The following is a 22,749-nucleotide window of genomic DNA, read 5'->3' on the forward strand; positions in this document are numbered from 1 at the left end:
CATCTGAGCCATATTACACCAATATAGTTGATTTTGTTGGATCAGCTCAGCCCAACTCATAGTTCTAAGTTCTTGCATTTCAATTGTTTTTAAGATAAAATAAAAAAAGTAGGTTTTGACCTCTACTGCGACTATCCCATCATCCAGTTTTTTTTAGATATTCATTATTGTTTAAATTACAATTAGTCAGAACTTCCCATAGTCTTAGCTATGTGCTTAGGTAGGGTAGTTTTAATATATCAATGTACAGTATGTTTAAAACCTCCATGGACCATACTTGTAGGGGAGCAAGCTTTGCGATCACCTTGCGTGGTATAAGTAAGGCTTAGTTTACATAGAATGTGCTTGCTATGTCAGAGTATCCATCGCTGCTCACATTCTGTATTTTTTTTAGTGGAATGGTAATTTATCTGCTGTGTGCTAAAAATGTATGCAGATATGCTGATGCAGTGCTTTTGGTATAAACCAGACCGAAGCCATATACTTTATACCTTAGCTGAGCAACCATTATTTATGGCAAAGTTCTGCTTTGTAATGATATGCACAGTTATGGATGATAACTTATATGAACTGCATTTTCAATGATGTGTTTACCAACATTTGTCTCCTCCTCTTTAAAGTAAAAGCGTTTGTTTTAAGCATATCTTGTTTCATAGGACATCTTACCATTCTGAGTTTTGAAATGTTCTATAAGGTAAATTAATTCATCTTGGATTCTGGATTCCACCGTTTTCTTCCCCATTCCAAAATCTCGGAGGGTGGACAGTGAAAACCTTCTCATAGTTTTCCAAGATTCTCCATTACTGAATATTATTCCTGAAATGCAGACAGGGATATGTAGCAAAGCAGGTTAATTTGTAACACTAAGACTTCCAAAAAGAAAAGAGTCAGGCAGACAAAACGATCCCCCACGCAGGGGTGCAAAAATAATTGCATATCAACGAAAACAGATATAAAGAAGAGTCTTGCTAAACTTCAGATATATTATGATTTTTATGATAGGGGGTGTAAGGGAGTGGTAATCGGCTTTAAAAACTAAAACACAGCCAGATAATTACCTAAGGAGAGGGCAGGCTCTGGGTCCTAATGATCCTTCCCTCTCCTCTCCCGGCGCCCTCGGTGCAGCGGCCGCTCCTCCATTCAAATCCCCGCCGCAGGGGACTTCAGAAGCCTTTTGGAGCCGAGTCCTTGCGAAGACAGGCGGCTCCATACTGCGCACGCACACGAGAGAGAGGAGCACTCAAGCTCCGGAAGACTTCCTAAGCCTTCCTTCGGCGGCGGAGACAACAGCATTTGACCAAATTGGTTGAGTGCTGCTACGGGGGAGCCATCGCTGTAATGGGGACAGGGAGAGTATCTGGCTTTTTTTATAAGCGGATTCCCAATGACTTGAAGGGTATTGCCACTGCTTTACAATTGAGCCAGGGGATAGGGGTTGGGGTAAAGGGGAGTCAGGGAGGTCAGATAACAAAAATAACCATAATACAGATATTCAAAGAATGTATGTACATTGTCTCCAGGTGGCAATGTGGAAATTATAGAGCTACATCACGATTGTTGGGTGTATTGCCTGGGGAAAAGAAAAAGGTCTTTAAAAGAATATAGTATGTAGGTATGCAGGGTAGGCCTAGGTTGTCCTGCCAAGTCATCCACAGACTCCAAGTCTTAAAAAAGTTAGGCATTGTATCCTTAATTTTGGCTAAATTGTGTTCAGAAAGCATTGAGTTAAGATCAAAGATGGAATCCGTGGAGCGTTGGGAACACGTCCAATTGGCAGCTAGGTGTTTTTTTGACAATTTGCCATTACGTGCTGGATACGCCTGTGTATGTGGGAACATTCATTCTAGAGGGTTTGTTGCCTAATAAAATAACAAAGGGGTCTGTGGGTAAATTCAAGGAGAGCATAAGGCTCAATAGATTCCAGAGATATCAGCAGAACAGCTGGGCCTTTGGGCAACAATTATTTATAAATTATTTAGTCAGTGTTTGCCCATTGTAAAATCTTATCTGATTTACATTCTGACATTTATCACTGGTGTGACATCTTTACTGCTGGCAGGTGATGTCTGTGGAAAGAGATGATGCAGTTTTGCCAGTTGGAAACAGCTGTTATTTCCCACAATGCAAGAAGGCTCCCACATCGTGATGTCAGCACCCTGGTGCTGACATCACACTGTGGGAGGGGTTTCACCACAATATCGTCCCTGATGATCCGTTTGAGAAAAGGTAAAGATTTCTAATGGGAAAGAAAGTGGCTATCAGCAACTGATTGGAATGAAGTTTAAAGCTTGGTTATAGTTTCTCTTTAGGGGAAGTTTCGATAGATGCGTAGTAAATACTATTTTTTGTGTGGGTTTAGCAGCAATGGGACCAGTGAGCTTCTGTTCGCACCAATGTTCTTCTCCCATCTCAGCGGAAAACTATGTTTAACCTCTGTGTCAGATGTAGCTAACATAAGTATATGTCACTAGTCCCTTGTCCAGAGGATATTCCTTATACCCCGTTTTAAAAGATGAGTGTCGGACTAGCTCAGTGAACCCAAAAAATGAAAGCGCTTTTGTTTTTGAATGCCCTAAAGCTTCATACAGAGGCTAGGTGGTTCTTGGCTGAGGTAGATGGTTGAGGCTCATACATTTTATAAAGGGGCCCAGTAAAAAGGGCATTAGGTAATGCAGATAGAAGAATATTGGTAATTGTACCAATGTTCTACTATCCCGATTCCCAATTGTAGAATATCTGCAATATCAGTACTGATACCGATATTTTACTATCCATCATTGTACCGCTATTCTCACACTAATGACGTAAAATTCAAGGGAGCTGGGGGTTTGGAGGGCATGTGCAGAGAGTTGCCACAATAGAATTCATAAAAATAGAAAATATCTTTATTAATCAAAAATAGGCACACAATTAAAAAACAAAAATGCACCCGTACAGTACTGCCGGTAAATCAGCACTCACCCACCGCTCACATCCACAATCATCCATTCCTGGCTAGGATCACCTAGTGTGATCAGGGATCCCAAAAATATTGATGAATATGCTAGGCAGACCAAAGGAGGCAATATGGATTAGTCCAGCTGAGGATTGGCAGTTAGTAAGCTGCAGCAGCGGCAAAGAAGCAAGGCGACATAAATTGCATAAAGTTCAATAGGCCAGATCATGCCCATAGAAGACCATATTGTTCATGCATTAACAGTGAAAACCATACTGTACCAGCTCCTGGAGTGACCGGGTTCAATTCAGTACAGTTCAGTGCAGTCCTACAACCCACTGCCGGAGCTCACGGCTAGGGGAGGACATATATAAGGAGATGAAACCCGTCTGGGCAGATGGATCCACTTGTCAGTGTGTTAACGCTTGAATGGACACAATGTCAGACCAGCCAACCATACAGGAGCGTCCAGCAGCATGTGGCTGTATCACTTCCCACAGCGGAGTATCCAGTCCCAGAAATGCAAAACGGCAGCTTGGCGGGCTCCAACAGGAGCGGGACCAACCGACGGTGATTGGCCGCAATCCGTGGGGAGCAGTGGGGGGCTGATGCAGGCAGCACTCGGGGTGTCAAAGCCACGCCGACCACCCTAACTTGTTTCGCCGGCTCTTCCGGCTTTTTCAAAGGGAGGCGTGGCTGAGCTAGCGTCCTTGCCTTACCTAAATACGCAACACGCGGCCAACCAATCAGGCTAGCGTGTGTGTCATTCGCCCCCAGGAGGAAGCCGCAACCAATCAAAAAAGAGAGAGAGCTCCACGGGGAAAAAGACAAAAATAAAACATGTGAAGCTGATTCACATACCGAACAAAAAGCACAGACATATAGACCGGTAAAGGGCTAACTCCATGGGGGCAGAGCAGGCAACACGCACACACGCACATAGAACAAACATTTAAGAGATTTCGTATTCACAAAAGGAGGAAGACCTTTTTATTATATATATATATTTGAGTTATTCAGAAAGATATTATGAGCTGATAGCCAATTAATGCCAGATAGTCTAATAACTCATTGGACATCAAACAGCCTGGCTAAACAATATAGCCAGATGTCCAAAATAATATGAGTATAACACCAACTCAAGAATAATTCATATAAAAGGTCTCAAAGAAGAGATCCATATCAAAAATTAGCATCTCAGTGTGGATCTAAAGCTGCAGGGGGAGGACCAGACCAACAGCAGAATAGAGGCAGCCAGCCCACAAACACAGGGCGCCCTTGGGACGCCAAGATGGGAGGCAGAGGAAGAAAAGAGGGATCGCAGAGATTACAGGGGGGGACCAGGGTCAAACAGACCCATAGCAAGCTAATTAGGTAAAAATGCTGCAAAGCCAATCGAGTCATTCAAACCCGGAGGATCTGTTGCTCCAAGTTCAAAATCCAACTGGATTATTTCTGAAGGAGCAGGCGATCATAATTGCCTCCTCTAATCATCGTGTGTATGCAATCGAGGCCAATGACCCGCAAACCGCGGTAGTCACCGCCATGTATTGTTTTAAAATGTCGCGCGACAGGTGTGGTGGATGTAACACTTTTGATATTAGCAAGATGCTCTCCAATCCTGCTCTTTAAATCACGTCCTGTCTTGCCAACATAGAACGCCCCACATTGGCAAGAGAGGAGGTATACCACAAAAGTGGTGTTGCAGTTGACAAAATGTTGCAATTTCCATTGGTGCCCATTAGGGAGCAGCACCTGTCTACCCACAGATAGAAATCGACAGATGGTACAACCACCACAGCTGTATGTGCCAGTAACGACACAATGCGGGCGCACATTCTCCACGCCACGAAAATGACTCTTTACAACAAGGTCCCGGAGGGATGGCGCTCTCCTGAAGGCAATACTTGGCTGCGCTGTGACCAAAGTGCTAATCTTAGGGTCATTGGTTAAAATATACCAATGACGTTCAAACATACGTTTGATCTCTTTATGCTGAACAGAAAATTTCGTACACAACCGTTTGCCCTCATCGCCATCCCTACGGGACCCACCTCCTGACACCAGAAGACTACGACTGGCAGAACTAGCACGATGATAGGCCCTCCTAAGTAAATGGTCCGGATAGCCACGCTCCCTAAATCGAGAATGCAGCTCTGCAGCCTCGACCTCAAAATTGAGGTCCTCAGAGCAATTCCGTCTAGCACGGAGGTACTGGCCCACAGGGATACCCCTGACTGTATGTTCAGGGTGAAAGCTGTCAGCTCGAAGAAGTGCATTGGTGGCAGTGTCCTTCCTGTATAACCCTGTCGACAGACCGCCCTGATCATCCACCATGATCCAGATATCCAAAAAGGAAATTTTTCTAAGATCATAACACAATGTAAAACGTAAATTCCGAGTATTGCGATTAATGACATTCACAAAAAGATGTAAATCGTCCAATGTACCCGTCCAAACGATAAAGATGTCATCGATGTACCTGTGCCACATTAATACATGGCACAGGTACATCGAGAGACCATCGTCGGCAAAAATTCCCACTCCCCCAGGTACAGGTTTGCGTACGACGGAGCACAAGTAGTGCCCATCGCCGCGCCCTGCACCTGGAGGTAGTGCGACCCGTCAAACACAAAAATGTTATTCAATAACAGGAATCTCAATAGATCAAGTAGAAAGATATTGTGGGCCGTCTGTCGTATATCGAGTTCGCCCAAGAAGGTGCCCACTCCAAGATCGTGGGGAATGCTAGAGTATAGTGCCTCAACGTCCAGAGCCACCAGGATAGTATTTGGTGGGACCTCTTACACTAACCCACCCCTACTTATTCCTAACACTAACCTCTCCCCACCTACTCCTAACACTAACCTCTCCCCGCTGAATCCTAACACTAACTTCCCCTCGCTTACACATTACTCCCCCTGCCACGGACTTGGCCCTTGCTTACTGCACCTAGCGCTCCAAGCTCCCAGCCTTCCATTGACACAAGCAACAAAGCTGCTCCGGGGATACAAGCAGCTGAAGCCCAGCACTTCGGGCTCCCAGCAGCCGTCATTATTACTGCTCCTCCTCCAGGCTCTCAAATTACTTGCCTTTGCTCCTCCCTCCATCATTTTGCTGAATTGGGCTACCCAGGGGCATAGCTAAGGATCTCGGGGCCTCAGTGCAAGTTGTACATGGGTCCCCAGGCACTCTATTGATATGGAGCCTCAAAACCTATCAAGGACAGCTGCAGTGTCACTGAGGTGTAATCAGAATAAGGATAGTTAAAGAGAGACTGAAGCGAGTATAAAACTCGCTTCAGCTCTTATATTCAGCAGGGGCATGTGTGCCCCTGCTAAAATGCCGCTATCCTGTGGCTAAACAGGGGGTCCCTTACCCCCTAAATCCCCTTGTCTACTCACGGGGATCTCTTCCTGTTTGAGGCAGGGCTAATGCACGCAGCCCTACCTCACACGTGTCTATCAGCGCGTATCTCAGCCTCTCCCCCGCCCCTCTCAGTCTTCCTTCGCTGAGAGGGGCGGGGGAGAGGCGGCGATGCGCCGCTGATAGATGGCGCTGAGAGGCAGGCTACAGCCGTTAGCCCTGCCTCAACAGCAGCAAAATCTACGACCAAGTTGGTCGTTGACTTTTCAGGGGGGGATTTGGGGGGCAAGGGACCCCCGTTCAGCCGCGGGATAGCGGCGTTTTAGCAGGGGCACACATGCCCCTGCAGAATATAAGCTCTGAAGCGAGATTTATTCTCGCTTCAGAGTCTCTTTAAGGATTGCTACTGTTTAATTCACATGTAGAAGTGTTCATTAACAGTATATCATCAATGAAAAGGTAATAAGATGGATGAAGGAGAGCCCTTACTGAGCCCCTCTGGTCCAGGGGCCCAGTGTAGTCGCAACCTCTGCACCCCTATCGCCACACCACTGGGGCTACCAAACAAACCTTAAAGAGACACTGAAGTCTCAAGAAAAACATCTTTTTATTTTTAAAATGTATTTAATATGCCAGCCCTACCTAAATCGCCGCATTCCCGCCGCTGTAATCAATCTAAATCCACCCTAACTCCCACCTCCCTCTCCGCCGCAAAATCCACAACTTTTTTGGTCGTGGATTTTGCTGCTATAGGAGGCAGAGCTATGAGCCACAGCTCTGCCTCCTTACGCGCCAATCAGCCGCGTATCTCCGCCTCTCCCTGCCCCTCTCAGTGAAGGAAGACTGAGAGGGGCAGGGGAGAGGCGTCGATCCGGGCTAATAGATGCGCTGAGAGGCAGGGCTGCGGCTCATAGCTCTGCCTCTCACAGAAGCGATTGAAGAAGATTGCCCCCCTCCCCCCGGGGAGTTATATACTATACAGTTTTAGCCTCTCCCTTCTTAAAGTGTGGGATGGAAAAAATTGAGGCTTTCGTAACTGTAGTAAGTTCCTGTAGTAAGTTCCTGCATTTCAAGGGTAATAGTGGCCAGAAAATTCATGATTAGATGATGGCAGTTTATGGAAATGATTTCCCATCATATAACACTATTGTGAGGTGGAAACAGAATTTCCAAAGTGGTCACATGTCCCTCACAGATGAGCCAAGACCTGGAAGCAGGGATGGGCTCATGTGATTCAAATGAGCCTTAATTGCCGCAACTGAGCGGCTGGATTACAAGGGGTTATTTGACCATAATTACGCCATCCACCCTGTGTTCCAAACATCTTGCACGCATCCTATTGGTCGCGTTGCAAGCCTCACCATGGCTCACTTCCTCCTTCAAGCCGGAGGGAGGAAGTGCGCAATGGTGAGGCTTGCAATGTGACCAATAGGACGCGTGCAAGCTCTTTGGAATGCAGGGTGGACGGCGGAATTATGGTTAAATAACTCCTTGTAATCCATCCGCTGCGGCAATTAAGTCTCATTTGAATCACGAGTAAGTGATTACTCGAGAGCCCATCCCTGCCTGGAAGACAATCATTGGCGGGCAATATGGCCACACTGAAGAAAGCAGAGTGTTTAGTCCCAGAACACAGTCAAACAACCATACAAATGATCATGAATGAAAGTTATGGTAAGTTATGGTAGTGTGTGGACAATTATTTATGATGACCAGCACCTGTCTTATGGTGGCCACTAATGATTCAATCTTTTTCACCCAGTCTTACCATTTCTATGTAATATAAGGGACTGTCTAAATTATCCATTCAATATACTGTATTCACTCAATTTACCCTTATACTACATAGATTTGGTAAAATTGGATGAAAAAGATTGGATCATTAGTGGTCTGTGAAGGTTAGCAGAGATACCGCCACCGCAAGCGGCAGCAGGGCGGCGGTTTCTGAGTCTCAGCCGGCGGTTTCCACCGCACAGGCAGTCTGTGACATCTTGCCTCAGGGCAGCAGGGATACCGCTACTCAGCCGGCATCTACTAATCTTCTTGCCAACACGGATACTGCACGCAGCCTCTCTGCCACTCAGAGGCTGAGGCTTACGCGCGCGCAGGCCAAGCGACAGGACCTTTATGCTAGTAGAAGGGCTGTCAGCTGACTCCTTCCGCCCTCCTGATTGGCTGAATGACTGGGACGGAGCTGAGGAGCTCTCCTGGTACATATAGGACCTGTATGTCAGTTGTTCCCTGTCTGCTGTTGCGAATACTATATGTGCTAGCTCTCAGACCTTAGCTAGATCCGACAATGTGCCAGAACCGGCTGGAGCTGGGAATCCACACTGAGTCAGATTCTTGATAGCTTAAAGTACTAATTGCATTGTTTATCTGTTATGACCTCTTGCTTGCCTGACTATGCTCTAGTCTTCTGATTCTGTACCTTGCCTTTCTGATCTCGTTGCCAAACTATTGCCTGTTGCAATTCACACTGATCCTGTCTCTCAATTCTATACTGTCTTTGTCCGTGAGTTGCCGAACCTGCCTGTCTGACTACGCTACCCTCACCTCTAGGTTTCTAGCCTGAGGGGTTCTAGTATTCCCACTCCTCGGAAATACTGTGCTGCATTAAGGTCTGAATCACCCATTCCCATCTAGGGGTGTTCAGCCTTAAACCGAGGTCTCCTAGTCTTGGTGACTCTCGGTAGCAGTATTGTTGATCACCTCATTCCACCTGGTGATCTCACTACTTGGCAGATTAGGATCTTATTGTCTACTGATCCTTGGCTGCAGTAGTGTCTGTGGCTCATTTCTCTTGCTGGGACTCCTGCTCCTCAGGAGATCCTAATCTGTTCTACGTGTGTTCATTGTTACTGTTGCACCAAGCACTCACACATTAGGTGTCCAGAGGTTAGTTCATACTCGCATTATTGGTGATTCTGCAGATCATCCATAATCGGGTATATCTGTATTTTTGGCGATTCTGCAGATCGCCAACAATCAGATTCTCTCTGTGAGCTGACACCATTCGTTACAGAACAGCATTCCCCACAGATCGATTGGGCCTCCGGCCAGTTACTCAGCTGGTCGGAATATTGTCACGCCCACTGTTTATAGAAGGTTGCAATCTGCTCTACTAAAGTTCTAGTGGAGGGTGTACCAGTACAATACTCAGAGTTTGCGGATGTGTTCTGCCCTAAGGCTGCTGATAAACTCCCGCCTCATCGGAGTTTCGACTGCCCCATTGACTTAAGATCAGGTTGCATGCCCCCTAGAGGCCATTTGTATAACTTATCGGCTCCTGAAAAGATTGCTATGCAGGAGTACATCAAAGAGAATTTGGCCAAAGGGTTCATCCGTCCCTCCCGATCACCAGCTGGAGCAGGGTTCTTTTTTGTACAGAAAAAGGATGGTGGCCTTAGGCCTTGTATTGATTATCGTGGTTTGAATAAGATCACAGTGAAGAACCGTTATTCCCTGCCACTGATTGACGATCTATTCACACAAATAACCAATGCCAGCATCTTTTCCAAGCTAGATTTACGGGGTGCATACAACCTGATACGTATTAGAGAAGGTGACGAGTGGAAAACGGCCTTCAACACACCGGACGGCCATTACGAGTATTTGGTCATGCCCTTTGGGTTGTGTAACGCTCCTGCCGTTTTCCAAGAGTTGATTAACGAGGTTTTTAGAGAGGTCTTGGGAAAATTCGTATTAGTTTATCTTGATGATATACTGATCTTTTCTCCTAACCTTTCTGAGCACAGGAAGCATGTACGTTATGTTTTGGGAAAACTAAGACAGAATTCTCTGTATGCTAAACTCGAGAAGTGCCTGTTTGAGGTTACGGAGGTCTCGTTTTTGGGTTATGTGATCTCGACCACAGGACTCTCTATGGATTGTCAGAAAGTGACTGCTGTGCTGGATTGGCCTCAACCAGTCGGGTTGAAGGCACTCCAGAGATTCATTGGCTTCGCAAACTACTATAGAAGGTTTATAAAGGGCTTTTCTGCAGTGGTATCACCACTTACCCGCATGACCAAGAAGGGTGCAGATTCTTATCACTGGTCTTCCGAGGCCCAAGAAGCCTTCATTCAGTTAAAGAAATTGTTTTGCTCAGCACCCATCTTGAGACATGTGGACGTTACGCTTCCCTTCATAGTCGAAGTAGATGCTTCAGAAATTGGGGTAGGGGCTGTCTTGTCGCAACTCTCGGGGTCATTAGGCAAGGTTCACCCTTGTGCCTATTTCTCACGCAGGTTTTCCCCTGCTGAGAGAAACTACGATGTGGGCAACAGGGAATTGCTGGCCATCAAACTTGCCTTTGAGGAGTGGCGACATTGGTTAGAGGGTGCAGAGCATACCATTACTGTGTACACGGATCACAAGAATTTGGAGTACATTGAAGGAGTCAAGAGGCTTAGTGTAACGATCCGCTCAGCTGCCTGCGCAGGCAGGCAGCCTTTTGATCATTATTCAGGTCTGCATGCTGCAGGACTCTGGAAAGTAGACCTTCTGTCAGTTTTGCAGCTTGTACTTGCTGAGGAATTTGCATACGTTGTCATGCAAATTGCCTTGCCACATTCATTGGAGGCGTGTACTATAAGTAGTATGTGTGTCCCACAATGCTTCGCTGCTCATAGAGGTTTGTTCCTGCTGGACTCACCTGGAGTGTCAGCCACTGCTATCTTAGTATAGTTAATTCTTGGGGAGTGCTCCTTGCATTCCTAGTTAGTGCAGTCAGTTTGTGTATAATTTGTACTGCCTATTCTGTCTTGTCTTGTCTGTCGCGATTGCGCTGTCACCAGCGGCGGTTGATAGCGAATCGCTCTGTCTTGTTTGGATCTCACTAGCCTCTAGCGGTAGCGGCTGTGGATCCTTCTGATCTGAGTTCCTGGAGTGTAAGCTGGAGCAGCGGTTGCTACCGGCTACCTCATCTGATCTGTCTTGTTTAGATCGCACTAGCCGCTAGCGTTAGCGGCTGTGGATCTTTCTGATCTGTGTTCCTGCTTGGATCACACTTGCTCTGGCGGAAGAGCGGTGGATCCTTTCTGCCTAGTTCCTGTTTCTCGTTTGTCTGTCTTGTCTGATACGGGCGCTTGCTGTAGGCTCGATGAGGTAACCGTTAAGCAAGCGTTCACGTTCTTTGTTTCGTGTTTGTCTGTTGATGGTTAGTTAGGCGTGCTTGTCTCTATTGTGCTTATCACGTGGAGACCGCGCATAACCGCGTGCACTGTTGCGAATGAGTGCGGTGTTCGCGGTTAGCTAGCGTTTATTATTTTCCGTATATTCTCATTGTATTATTTGCTGTGCCTTTGCTAACCTCGTATTCTGTTCTGATCTGCCTTGTGTCACGTCTGGCGATCGCACCTCTCGCGATCGCGTTCCTATTTCATATCTGCTGTTGTGTATGCGCGGTCGCGGGGTGGCGACTAGATTGGCGCACACACATACAATCTGTCCCTTTGCTCGTTCTCATTCGCAATCGCCTCTCTTGCGATTGCGTTCTGCGCTTCGTACAAATTCCTGTCTGGCATTTGTGGAGGTACAGAGGATTGGTTCCTCTGCACTCCTCAGCGCCATCTGCCGACAGGAATTTTCCCTCTACTGGTGCTTGCACCAAAAGCTGGGTTCTAGTATCTTGACACGCTTGTGGAGGACCTCCGCAGTGTCAGCGCACATCTTTGTGCGCTGAACACGGAGATATCCCACAATCGTTACATTATGAGCAGCCCAACCCAAAACCCCAGTGTAGAGGGAATTTCTGATTTGTACGATTTTGCTGAGTATGGTTCCTGTGTCTTTAAGAGTTTTAAAATATTAAATTCAGAGACGAAAGAGGATTTTCTCTCTGAATGCGTAAAATTTTGTCTGAATCCTACTTTTCAAATTACTGATCCGTCCACGTCTGCTCTCCAATTAGCTTATGTGCTTTTGAAAGATGATCTGTTTGTATGGGCTCATGAAATCTTGCAAGACAATTCTTGGAATGATAATCTATATCAGTTTCTTACATTTACATTTTCCTACTGGTTTGAGTTGCCTTGCTTGCCACCTGCCCTGTATGAGTGTGTAGTTGCTAATGAGTCAGCTGCTCTACCTACTTCATGCAAAACCATTCAGTTTGAAAATGAATGCAGTAACTATTCCCCTGTGTCTAAACAGCAGCCACCTAAAGCAGCAAGGACTAAAAGCAGGAAAAAAAGGAAGACTTCTCAGCTGAAAAATCCGTTGCCCATAGCAATTACAAATAAAAAAATTGTTTCTGTAAAGTCTGAAATTTCTCAGTCTCAGGTTTCATTACCCCAAGAAAGGGCATTTGTGGATCCTTTGATAGGCAGAATTATTTTCTATATTAAAGGAGTGAGAAAGTCTTTGCATGTTCCTGACCCCAACCCTTATGAGGGTTTCTTGGAAACCGAGTTGTTTGAACCCCCATTTGCTCCATGGGATATTGGAGCATTAATTGAGGAGTTCGAGATTGATTGGAAGGCGTTTTGCGATTTTTACATCGCAAAAAGCGCAGAGATTCTTTATGCTTGTCTTGATTCGGTGTACGCTTTGATTGACTCTGATGAGTGTGACGAATGTTTTGTGAATCCGGTGACTTATGTGTGGCAGACGATTTTGGATGAATTGCACACACACCAATCAATTGACTTCAATAAAGAGACATCGTTATCGGATGATTGTTCCTGCCTTTCTGGGGTAAAGCATGTGAGTCTAGATATTGTGCGACCTGACATGAATGGGTGCACTACTGTGGTTGATTCCTGTGCGAATCTGGAAAGATTCTCTCCTGATTGCGTGAAGTTTGAATCTATGCGATGTAATGCCTGTTTCTCAGATGTTCCTGCAGATTGTGATCAACATGAATGTGCCAGTTTTCTCAAAGATATGTGGGATCCCTTGTCATCTAAGAACAGATCTTTAAGATCTTCCATCTATGATCCTGCTATGGGAAAAATTCCTAAACTATGCAGCATCAAAAGTGAAATTAATATGCCTAATAAAGTTTATTCTGTTGATGTCGCTATTTCTTCTGCAGATGAGTCTCTGTCTCACCCTGTTCACACCTGTAAGGGCCCGTTGCCTGGGGACAATTGCTCCAGTGTTTCGACCCTAGATGCCTTGCAGTCTGCTCCGCAGATCGCGGAGATTTGCGCTATGGAAGCGTCAGTTTCACAACCTAAAGCGATCTTGGATTCGCAGGTTTTGCGTTCTGGCTCCTCGGATTTGACATTGTTAGCCGAATCTAAGAGTGAGACAGCGCTTCGGTTTTGCGAATCTGACTCTGAAACATCTCTGCTGTGTCCAGAGAAAGTTTCTCTGAGCCTGCCCTGTACCATGAATAACAATATGATGTCCAATCACACTGACATTTGTGAGTCCCTTTCTTGTTCTGAGGAAAGTGCTGATTCTGCACCCTGTACTCTGGATGAGTTAAGATGGCCTTGTTTAGAGTCTCCTGCAGTGTCCCTAGAGGCTCGTCTAGGTATTGCCACTATACTCACCTGTTTTTCTGCAGTTTTGGAGTTACAAGCTAGTTTGACTGCCACACAGAATTCTGGGTACAGTGAGAATGAAGTTAGGGAGTCAGTGTGTGTTCCAGTAAATATACCTGTACATTCCCCTCATGATGATGAGATCCAGTCTCAGGTTATGGTGGAACCATTCCTGGGACATCTGCCCTGTCCACAAAATAAAGTTCCAGTTTTGCCCTGTAACATGGATAGTTCAGAATCCTTCCGAGAAAACTTGAAAAAAGATGTTCCTGAGGTCTTGTTTGATGTTCTGGAGGTCTCCGAGTTCCTCCCAAAGGGTGCAGAACTTGTAGGAGATGTCTCCTGCCCCCCAAGTCCTTCTGAGGTGTTACCCTCTTCCGTAGGCCTTGCTGCCTTGCTGGCTACCTTTTCAGCTCTGATGGAGCTTCACTCATATGTAGTCAATGATGATATTATTGTCACAGAAATTTCTGAATTTGTATCCGAGTCTTCTTGTGAAACTCCAGTGCCTGTGACCTCCACTCATGATGATTCTCTGTCCGGTACTGGTTTTGGTCTTGTCGTGCCGGACTCTGAGGCTGGCAGTTCCCCGACATGTACTGAGGTTTCTCCTGTGCTGGTGTACCCCAGTGTGCTCTGTGACCCAGAAAGCCCAAGTGTGCCTCGGTTACCAGCGTACTCAGATGCTTCCTCGGTGGAGACATGCTCTGATTTAGCCTGCCTGCTTGCATGCCCAGAAGTGGTCCCTGAAAGTCTTGATCTTGATGGGTGTCCTCGTAATTCTGAATCCGGAATTGTCATTGGTTCCATGGGGGTTCTTGGTAATTCTCCATGTGAGCCTGGTGATTGTTCTGCCCTCTTGGGATCTCTGTGGAGCTTCAAAAGGTTCTGGGAGATTCCGGGAGAGATTTTGCTTGGTCCCCTGGATAAGATCAATGGTGGCTTTTGTGTTGTAAGGGACACTTCGAACAGGTATTGTGGCAGGTTTGGTATTTTCGGACGCTCCTTGGAAGGTGGTGGGTATTGTCTGGAGGGTGTCGATGGCTTTTTCTCTGGTATCCACAGTCCTGATGGGTATTACGCTAAGACTGGTAGTACTGATGGGCATGTTTCGGTGTCTTCTGTTTCCGATGAGGTCGGTTTCGGGTGGACTGACTCTGGAATTGGACCTTGTCGGGCTGCCCCGACCTTCATGAGTCTTCAGTTAGAGTTTTTTGGTAACGCCAGTTTTGAAAGACGTCTGGAATTCGTCCCTAGAGGGGGGGGTACTGTAACGATCCGCTCAGCTGCCTGCGCAGGCAGGCAGCCTTTTGATCATTATTCAGGTCTGCATGCTGCAGGACTCTGGAAAGTAGACCTTCTGTCAGTTTTGCAGCTTGTACTTGCTGAGGAATTTGCATACGTTGTCATGCAAATTGCCTTGCCACATTCATTGGAGGCGTGTACTATAAGTAGTATGTGTGTCCCACAATGCTTCGCTGCTCATAGAGGTTTGTTCCTGCTGGACTCACCTGGAGTGTCAGCCACTGCTATCTTAGTATAGTTAATTCTTGGGGAGTGCTCCTTGCATTCCTAGTTAGTGCAGTCAGTTTGTGTATAATTTGTACTGCCTATTCTGTCTTGTCTTGTCTGTCGCGATTGCGCTGTCACCAGCGGCGGTTGATAGCGAATCGCTCTGTCTTGTTTGGATCTCACTAGCCTCTAGCGGTAGCGGCTGTGGATCCTTCTGATCTGAGTTCCTGGAGTGTAAGCTGGAGCAGCGGTTGCTACCGGCTACCTCATCTGATCTGTCTTGTTTAGATCGCACTAGCCGCTAGCGTTAGCGGCTGTGGATCTTTCTGATCTGTGTTCCTGCTTGGATCACACTTGCTCTGGCGGAAGAGCGGTGGATCCTTTCTGCCTAGTTCCTGTTTCTCGTTTGTCTGTCTTGTCTGATACGGGCGCTTGCTGTAGGCTCGATGAGGTAACCGTTAAGCAAGCGTTCACGTTCTTTGTTTCGTGTTTGTCTGTTGATGGTTAGTTAGGCGTGCTTGTCTCTATTGTGCTTATCACGTGGAGACCGCGCATAACCGCGTGCACTGTTGCGAATGAGTGCGGTGTTCGCGGTTAGCTAGCGTTTATTATTTTCCGTATATTCTCATTGTATTATTTGCTGTGCCTTTGCTAACCTCGTATTCTGTTCTGATCTGCCTTGTGTCACGTCTGGCGATCGCACCTCTCGCGATCGCGTTCCTATTTCATATCTGCTGTTGTGTATGCGCGGTCGCGGGGTGGCGACTAGATTGGCGCACACACATACAATCTGTCCCTTTGCTCGTTCTCATTCGCAATCGCCTCTCTTGCGATTGCGTTCTGCGCTTCGTACAAATTCCTGTCTGGCATTTGTGGAGGTACAGAGGATTGGTTCCTCTGCACTCCTCAGCGCCATCTGCCGACAGGAATTTTCCCTCTACTGGTGCTTGCACCAAAAGCTGGGTTCTAGTATCTTGACACGCTTGTGGAGGACCTCCGCAGTGTCAGCGCACATCTTTGTGCGCTGAACACGGAGATATCCCACAATCGTTACACTTAGTCCACGGCAAGCCCGTTGGTCCTTATTTTTCTCGAGATTTAGGTTTGTCATCACTTACACCCCTGGTAGTAAGAATGTTAAGGCTGACGCTCTCTCCAGATGCTTTGAACTGGAGACAGCCCAACCTACTCTTCCCGAGAACATCTTGCCGTGCAGGGTTGTGCTTGCGGCCATGGAAACTTGGGAAGATTGGGCTGCCACATTGTCGGCCTATCAGCTTGATACCCCGAAGGGGAAGCCTGAAGGACTCCTCTTTGTGCCCATGCCCTTTCGGCTACAGATCCTGCAACTTTTCCATACCCATAAGAACGCAGGTCATCCTGGGGTCACTCGCACTCTAGATCTCCTCACCAGGTGTGTTTGGTGGCCTTCTTTAGCATCTGATTGCAAGGAGTTTGTCAGGGAGTGTGTTGTATGTGCCAGGAGCAAACCGTCTCGTCAGGCCCCTGCAGGTACTTTGCAGCCTCTCCCAGTTCCAAGTGAACCCTGGACTCATTTGTCCATGGATTTTGTTGGGGAGCTTTCCAAGTCCGAGGGCATGTCTGTCATTTGGGTGGTGGTGGATAGATTCAGCAAGATGGCCCATTTTGTCCCTCTTAAAGGGCTCCCCTCTGCTCAGGAATTGGCTGATCTCTTTGTACAACATATCTTCCGGCTGCATGGAATTCCGGATGATGTAGTTTCGGATAGAGGGGTCCAATTTGTGTCGAAGTTCTGGAGGGCTTTTTGCCATGGTATGGGTATGAAGCTGTCAGTTTCATCTGGGTACCACCCACAGACCAACGGGCAGACAGAAAGGGTTAATCAGGCTCTGGAACAGTTTCTCAGGTGCTATGTGGCCGATGCTCAGACTGATTGTATTAAGTTCCTACCCTTTGCGGAGTTTGCGCACAATAATTTGAGGAACTCTTCTACTGGACTCTCTCCGTTTTAGGTGGTCTCTGGAAGGTCTCCCAAATTTTCCCCATTGCCAGTTTGTTCTTCTCCCTTCCCTGCCCTGGAAGACTGGCAAAGAACACTGAAAGATCTTTGGCGACAAGTAAGGAAGAGCTTGGGAATAGCCTTCCAGACTCAGAAAAGACAGGCCGATAAGAGACGGTCTGCTGAGTGGCATTTTGCTCCAGGTGACAAGGTTTGGGTGTCTACCAAACACTTAGCACTCAGGCAACCATCTGCCAAATTGGGTCCTAGGTTCATAGGGCCTTATTCAGTAGCCAAAAAGATCAATGACGTCTCTTATGTGATTGATCTCCCGGCCAGTATGAGATGTGGTAGGTCTTTTCACGTCTCATTGCTGAAGCCAGCAGTGTATGTGGATTCCTCTCCTCCTCCCCCTGTGATAGTAGAGGGCCAAACTGAATACGAGGTGGATAAAATTTTGGATTCTCGCCTCGTACAGAATTCTGTACAGTATCTGGTCCATTGGAAGGGGTATGGTGTGGAGGATAGGTCTTGGGTCTCAAAAGACCGCATGCATGCTGAGAAATTGAGAAAGAGGTTTCATCAGTTACACCCTGAGAAACCAGGTAAGAAGTGTCCGGAGGCCACTCCTCAAGGGGGGGGGGGGGGTACTGTGAAGGTTAGCAGAGATACCACCACCGCAAGCGGCAGCAGGGTGGCGGTTTCTGCATCTCAGCCGGCGGTTTCCACCGCACAGGCAGTCTGTGACATCTTGCCTCAGGGCAGCAGGGATACCGCCGGCGCGGCCGGCGGCATGGCGGCGGCTCACGCTACTCAGCCGGCATCTACTAATCTTCTTGCCAACACGGATACTGCACGCAGCCTCTCTGACACTCAGAGGCTGAGGCTTACGCGCGCGGGGGCCAAGCGACAGGACCTTTATGCTAGTAGAAGGGCTGTCAGCTGGCCAAGCCGGTCAGCTGACTCCTTCCGCCCTCCTGATTGGCTGAATGACTGGGCGGAGCTGAGGAGCTCTCCTGGTACATATAGGACCTGTATGTCAGTTGTTCCCTGTCTGCTGTTGCGAATACTATATGTGCTAGCTCTCAGACCTTAGCTAGATCCGACAGTGTGCCAGAACCGGCTGTAGCTGGGAATCCACACTGAGTCAGATTCTTGATAGCTTAAAGTACTAATTGCATTGTTTATCTGTTATGACCTCTTGCTTACCTAACTACGCTCTAGTCTTCTGATTCTGTACCTTGCCTTTCTGATCTCGTTGCCGAACTATTGCCTGTTGCACTTCACACTGATCCTGTCTCTCGATTCTGTACTGTCTTTGTCCGTGAGTTGCCGAACCTGCCTGTCTGACTACGCTACCCTCACCTCTAGGTTTCTAGCCTGAGGGGTTCTAGTATTCCCGCTCCTCAGAAATACTGTGCTGCATTAAGGTCTGAATCACCCATTCCCATCTAGGGGTGTTCAGCCTTAAAGAGACTCCGTAACAAAAATTGCAGCCTGTTTTTTATCATCCTACAAGTTCCAAAAGCTATTCTAATGTGTTCTGGCTTACTGCAGCACGTTCTACTATCACCATCTCTGTAATAAATCAACTTATCTCTCTCTTGTCAGACTTGTCAGCCTGTGTCTGGAAGGCTGCCAAGTTCTTCAGTGTTGTGGTTCTGCTATGAACTCCCCCTTCCAGGCCCCTCTCTGCACACTGCCTGTGTATTATTTAGATTAGAGCAGCTTCTCTCTTCTCTCTTATCTTTTACAAGCTGGATAAATCGTCCTCTGAGCTGGCTGGGCTTTCACATACTGAAGAATTACAGACAAGGGCAAAGCTGTTTGCAGGAAGAAACAAGCAGCCTGAAACTTCAGTGCATGAGAACTGCAGGGGGAAAGAAACACACAAATGATCTCTTGAGATACAAAAGGAATGCTGTATACAGCCTGCTTGTGTATGGATGTATTTTCTATGTGTGGACATACTGTACATCAACCTACTTCCTGTTTTGGTGGCCATTTTGTATGTTTATAAACAAACTTTTTAAAACTGTTTTTAACCACTTTTAATGCGGCGAGGAGCGGCGAAATTGTGACAGAGGGTAATAGGAGATGTCCCCTAACACACTGGTATGTTTACTTTTGTGCAATTTTAACAATACAGATTCTCTTTAAACCGAGGTCTCCTAGTCTTGGTGACTCTCGGTAGCAGTATTGTTGATCACCTCATTCCACCTGGTGATCTCACTACTTGGCAGATTAGGATCTTATTGTCTACTGATCCTTGGCTGCAGTAGTGTCTGTGGCTCATTTCTCTTGCTGGGACTCCTGCTCCTCAGGCGATCCTAATCTGTTCTACGTGTGTTCATTGTTACTGTTGCACCAAGCACTCACACATTAAGTGTCCAGAGGTTAGTTCATACTCGCATTATTGCTGATTCTGCAGATCATCCATAATCGGGTATATCTGTATTTTTGGTGATTCTGCAGATCGCCAACAATCAGATTCTCTCTGTGAGCTGACACCATTCGTTACATGGTCACCTTAAGGTGTCTGCATGCTGGGTTCCAAGTTTGCTAACCCTTTTCCAGAAACAAACAAGGCGTGACCTTTCAAGACAGATGTTAATGGACAACTGAAGTGAGAGGGATATGGAGGCTGCCATATGTATACCCTTCTAAACAATACCAGTTGCCTGGCAGCCCTGCTGATCTATTTTACTGCAGTAGTTTCTGAATAACACCAGAAACAAGCATGCAGCTAATCTTGGCAGATCTGACAATAATGTCTTTACCAAGACGTTTTGAATCAGGATGACACTGTGGTATCTTCAAGCATAGTAGCAGTGGAGTATTGTACTACTATGCTTGAAGATACCACATTGTAGGTACAATACTCTACTGCTACATAAAGTGCTCAGGTAGTACAAGTATGTGTAATTAAATATTATACTTTGACAAGGTGGCACAATAGCAACGAACATAAAAGGGTTGCAAAACATGCACATTTTTTGGGAATTAGAAATGAATGGTTATGAATGCTAGATGGCTGAGCACACTCTGATTTCTTTGTTTCAGGCCTCAAACAAAACCGAAACGTACTTTAATGATGACAATTTGGCTATGGCAGCTTCGGATCTCTTTACAGCTGGGACACAAACAACATCAACAACACTTCTATGGGCCATATTACTGATGATGAAATATCCAGAAATACAAAGTAATTTTCAAGTGGTGACATTTAGGAGAATTAAAGGACAACTGAAGTGAGAAATATATGGAGGATGCCATATTTATTTCATTTTATACAATACCAGTTGCCTGGCAGCCCTGCTGGTCTATTGGGATTCAGTAGTGTCTGAATAATGTCAGAGTTAATTTTTTAGATCTGACAATGTCAGAAACACCTGATCTGCTGCATGCTTGTTCTGGGTCTATGGCTAAAAGCATTAGAGGCAGAGGATCAGCAGGTCAGCCAGGCAATTAGTATTGCTTAAAGAGAGTCTGAAGCGAGAATAAATCTCGCTTCAGACCTCATAGATAGCAGGGGCACGTGTGCCCCTGCTAAACCGCCGCAATAGCGCCGCTAAACAGGGGTCCCTTGACCCCCAAACCCCCCACTGCGACACTTGGTCGCAGACTTGGTTGCTCCTGGAGGCAGGGCTAACGGCTGCAGCCCTGCCTCCAATCGCGTCTATCAGCGGCGCATCGCCACCTCTCCCCCGCCCCTCTCAGTCTTCCTTCACTGAGAGGGGTGGGGGAGAGGCGGCGATGCGCCGCTAACTATGAGCTCTGAAGCGAGATTTATTCTCGCATCAGACTCTCTTTAACCACTTGAGGACCGCAGTGTTAAACCCCCTCTACCGACCAGGTTTTTTTTTGTTGCACTGGGCTGTGCAGGCTTTTCAGCCTCCTGCACAGCCCAGCTATGGAGCCCAGCGATCGGACTTACCTCCTTTTTTTGTCCCTAAGGGTACATGCCGCCTGAGGTGTCCGATCGCTGTGGCAGTAGTTGTTTTTTTTTCTTCAGCCTGTATCAGGCTGTTTCACCCTCCCTCCCTCCTCCCTCCCCTTCCCTCCTCCCCTCTGTTCACTGCATTTGAACAGGACAGCGATCCGTCCTGTTCCGCCTTTCATAGGCATCAGCCTATGAGAGGACGGTGATCCCCGGCCAATCAGAGGCCAGGGATCGCCGATCTCGTACAGCTCTGCCGAAGACCACAGCTCTTTACGGATGTAAACAAAGGGGATTTCTTTCCTCTTTCGTTTACAAACAGATCGCGGCTAGCAGGCTAACCACGGAGCTCAGCTCCGTGAACGGGCAGGGAACGATCACGCATGCGCGCGGCCGTTCCCTGGGAAACCACAGCTCCAGGACTTGACGCCAATTGGCGTTAGATGGTCCTGGAGCTGCCGTCGCATTCACGCCCATTGGCGTGATGCGGTCGTTCGGTAGTTAAAAGGTAATAAATATGGCAGCCTACATATAATCTTAGTGGCACGTAGCGTGACCAAGCGCCAGGAGACGCGAAACGGCCGTCGCTCGCCACCTCTGTGCCTCCCACCCACCTCCTTCCCACCGACCAGCCATATAGATGGACACGTAAGCTTCACAACAATGTTCACCTACGATGTTGGATTTTGCACGCTGATGCGCTGATATGTGCTATTGGATTGTTAAGCTGTCACTACTTGTGATTAAAACCTTGGACGGAAGGTGCACGCTCCTGTTTTCTTTCATCATTGTTTGATCTGTTTCTTCTTGCTGTTGGCGTAGCACACGTTCTGTGGCAGCAGGCTCCAGTCAAGCCAGTGCAGGCCCGCTGGACGGTGAGGTTGCTGTCTGTGTTCTCCGCTCACTAAATGGGATGTGCCACACCTACCACTTTGATCTATTGAGCTACATGAACTTTATCATGCTGCTAGCCTTTATATCTCACTTCTGGCATAGTCTGTAAAGGATACAATGGGCATGATTCACAAAGCTTTTTTACCTGTATTCACCTTATCTATGTTACATTTTTAAGCTCCCAAAGAGCAAAAGTACAATATAATTAAGGGAACAAAAGTAATATTGAAATAAAGTTAATCAGGAACAACTTACTTTGAGTGATTATTTTGCCTGTAAATGTTCTGAAAGGTTATTTTTAATAATTAGGTGGTAAACAAGTCATGTATGAGAAGTTTTGTGAATAGAGTCCAATGAGCTGATTTTCTCAACATCATGCACTAAGGGATCAATTATGATAACATTTCATCACTATACCATAATAACTTCCGGGTGATAATTGAAACTTTACGACACCCTCTTATACAATTACAAATTCACACATACACAGGGCCAGTTCTAGACCTTCTGCTGCCTGAAGCAAACTTTAGAGGATGGGCCACCCCACCCCCGAAATGCTGAAATACACCACCATTATACTGTATATACCTCATATCATATAGCAGTGACCTATCAGATCTTACTG

The 22,749-nt window shown here is 46.8% G+C and overlaps 2 protein-coding genes across 3 annotated transcripts in view; one reads left to right on the top strand and one right to left on the bottom strand.

Moving 5' to 3' along the window:
• LOC137524540 (uncharacterized) overlaps positions 1 to 22,749 on the top strand; it is a 226,400-nt gene that overhangs the window by 188,280 nt on the left and 15,371 nt on the right. The gene's annotated exons all lie outside the window — the stretch shown is intronic.
• The window catches only part of LOC137524538 (cytochrome P450 2K1-like), an 81,483-nt gene that overhangs the window by 43,450 nt on the left and 15,284 nt on the right, over positions 1 to 22,749 (bottom strand). Inside the window, exon 3 of the mRNA XM_068244525.1 lies at positions 667 to 816. Coding sequence (XP_068100626.1) covers positions 667 to 816 — 150 coding nt within the window. The remainder of the gene's footprint in view (positions 1 to 666; positions 817 to 22,749) is intronic.

The sequence above is a fragment of the Hyperolius riggenbachi genome, chromosome 7 (genome assembly GCF_040937935.1).
Source record: "Hyperolius riggenbachi isolate aHypRig1 chromosome 7, aHypRig1.pri, whole genome shotgun sequence".
Lineage (NCBI taxonomy): Eukaryota > Metazoa > Chordata > Amphibia > Anura > Hyperoliidae > Hyperolius > Hyperolius riggenbachi.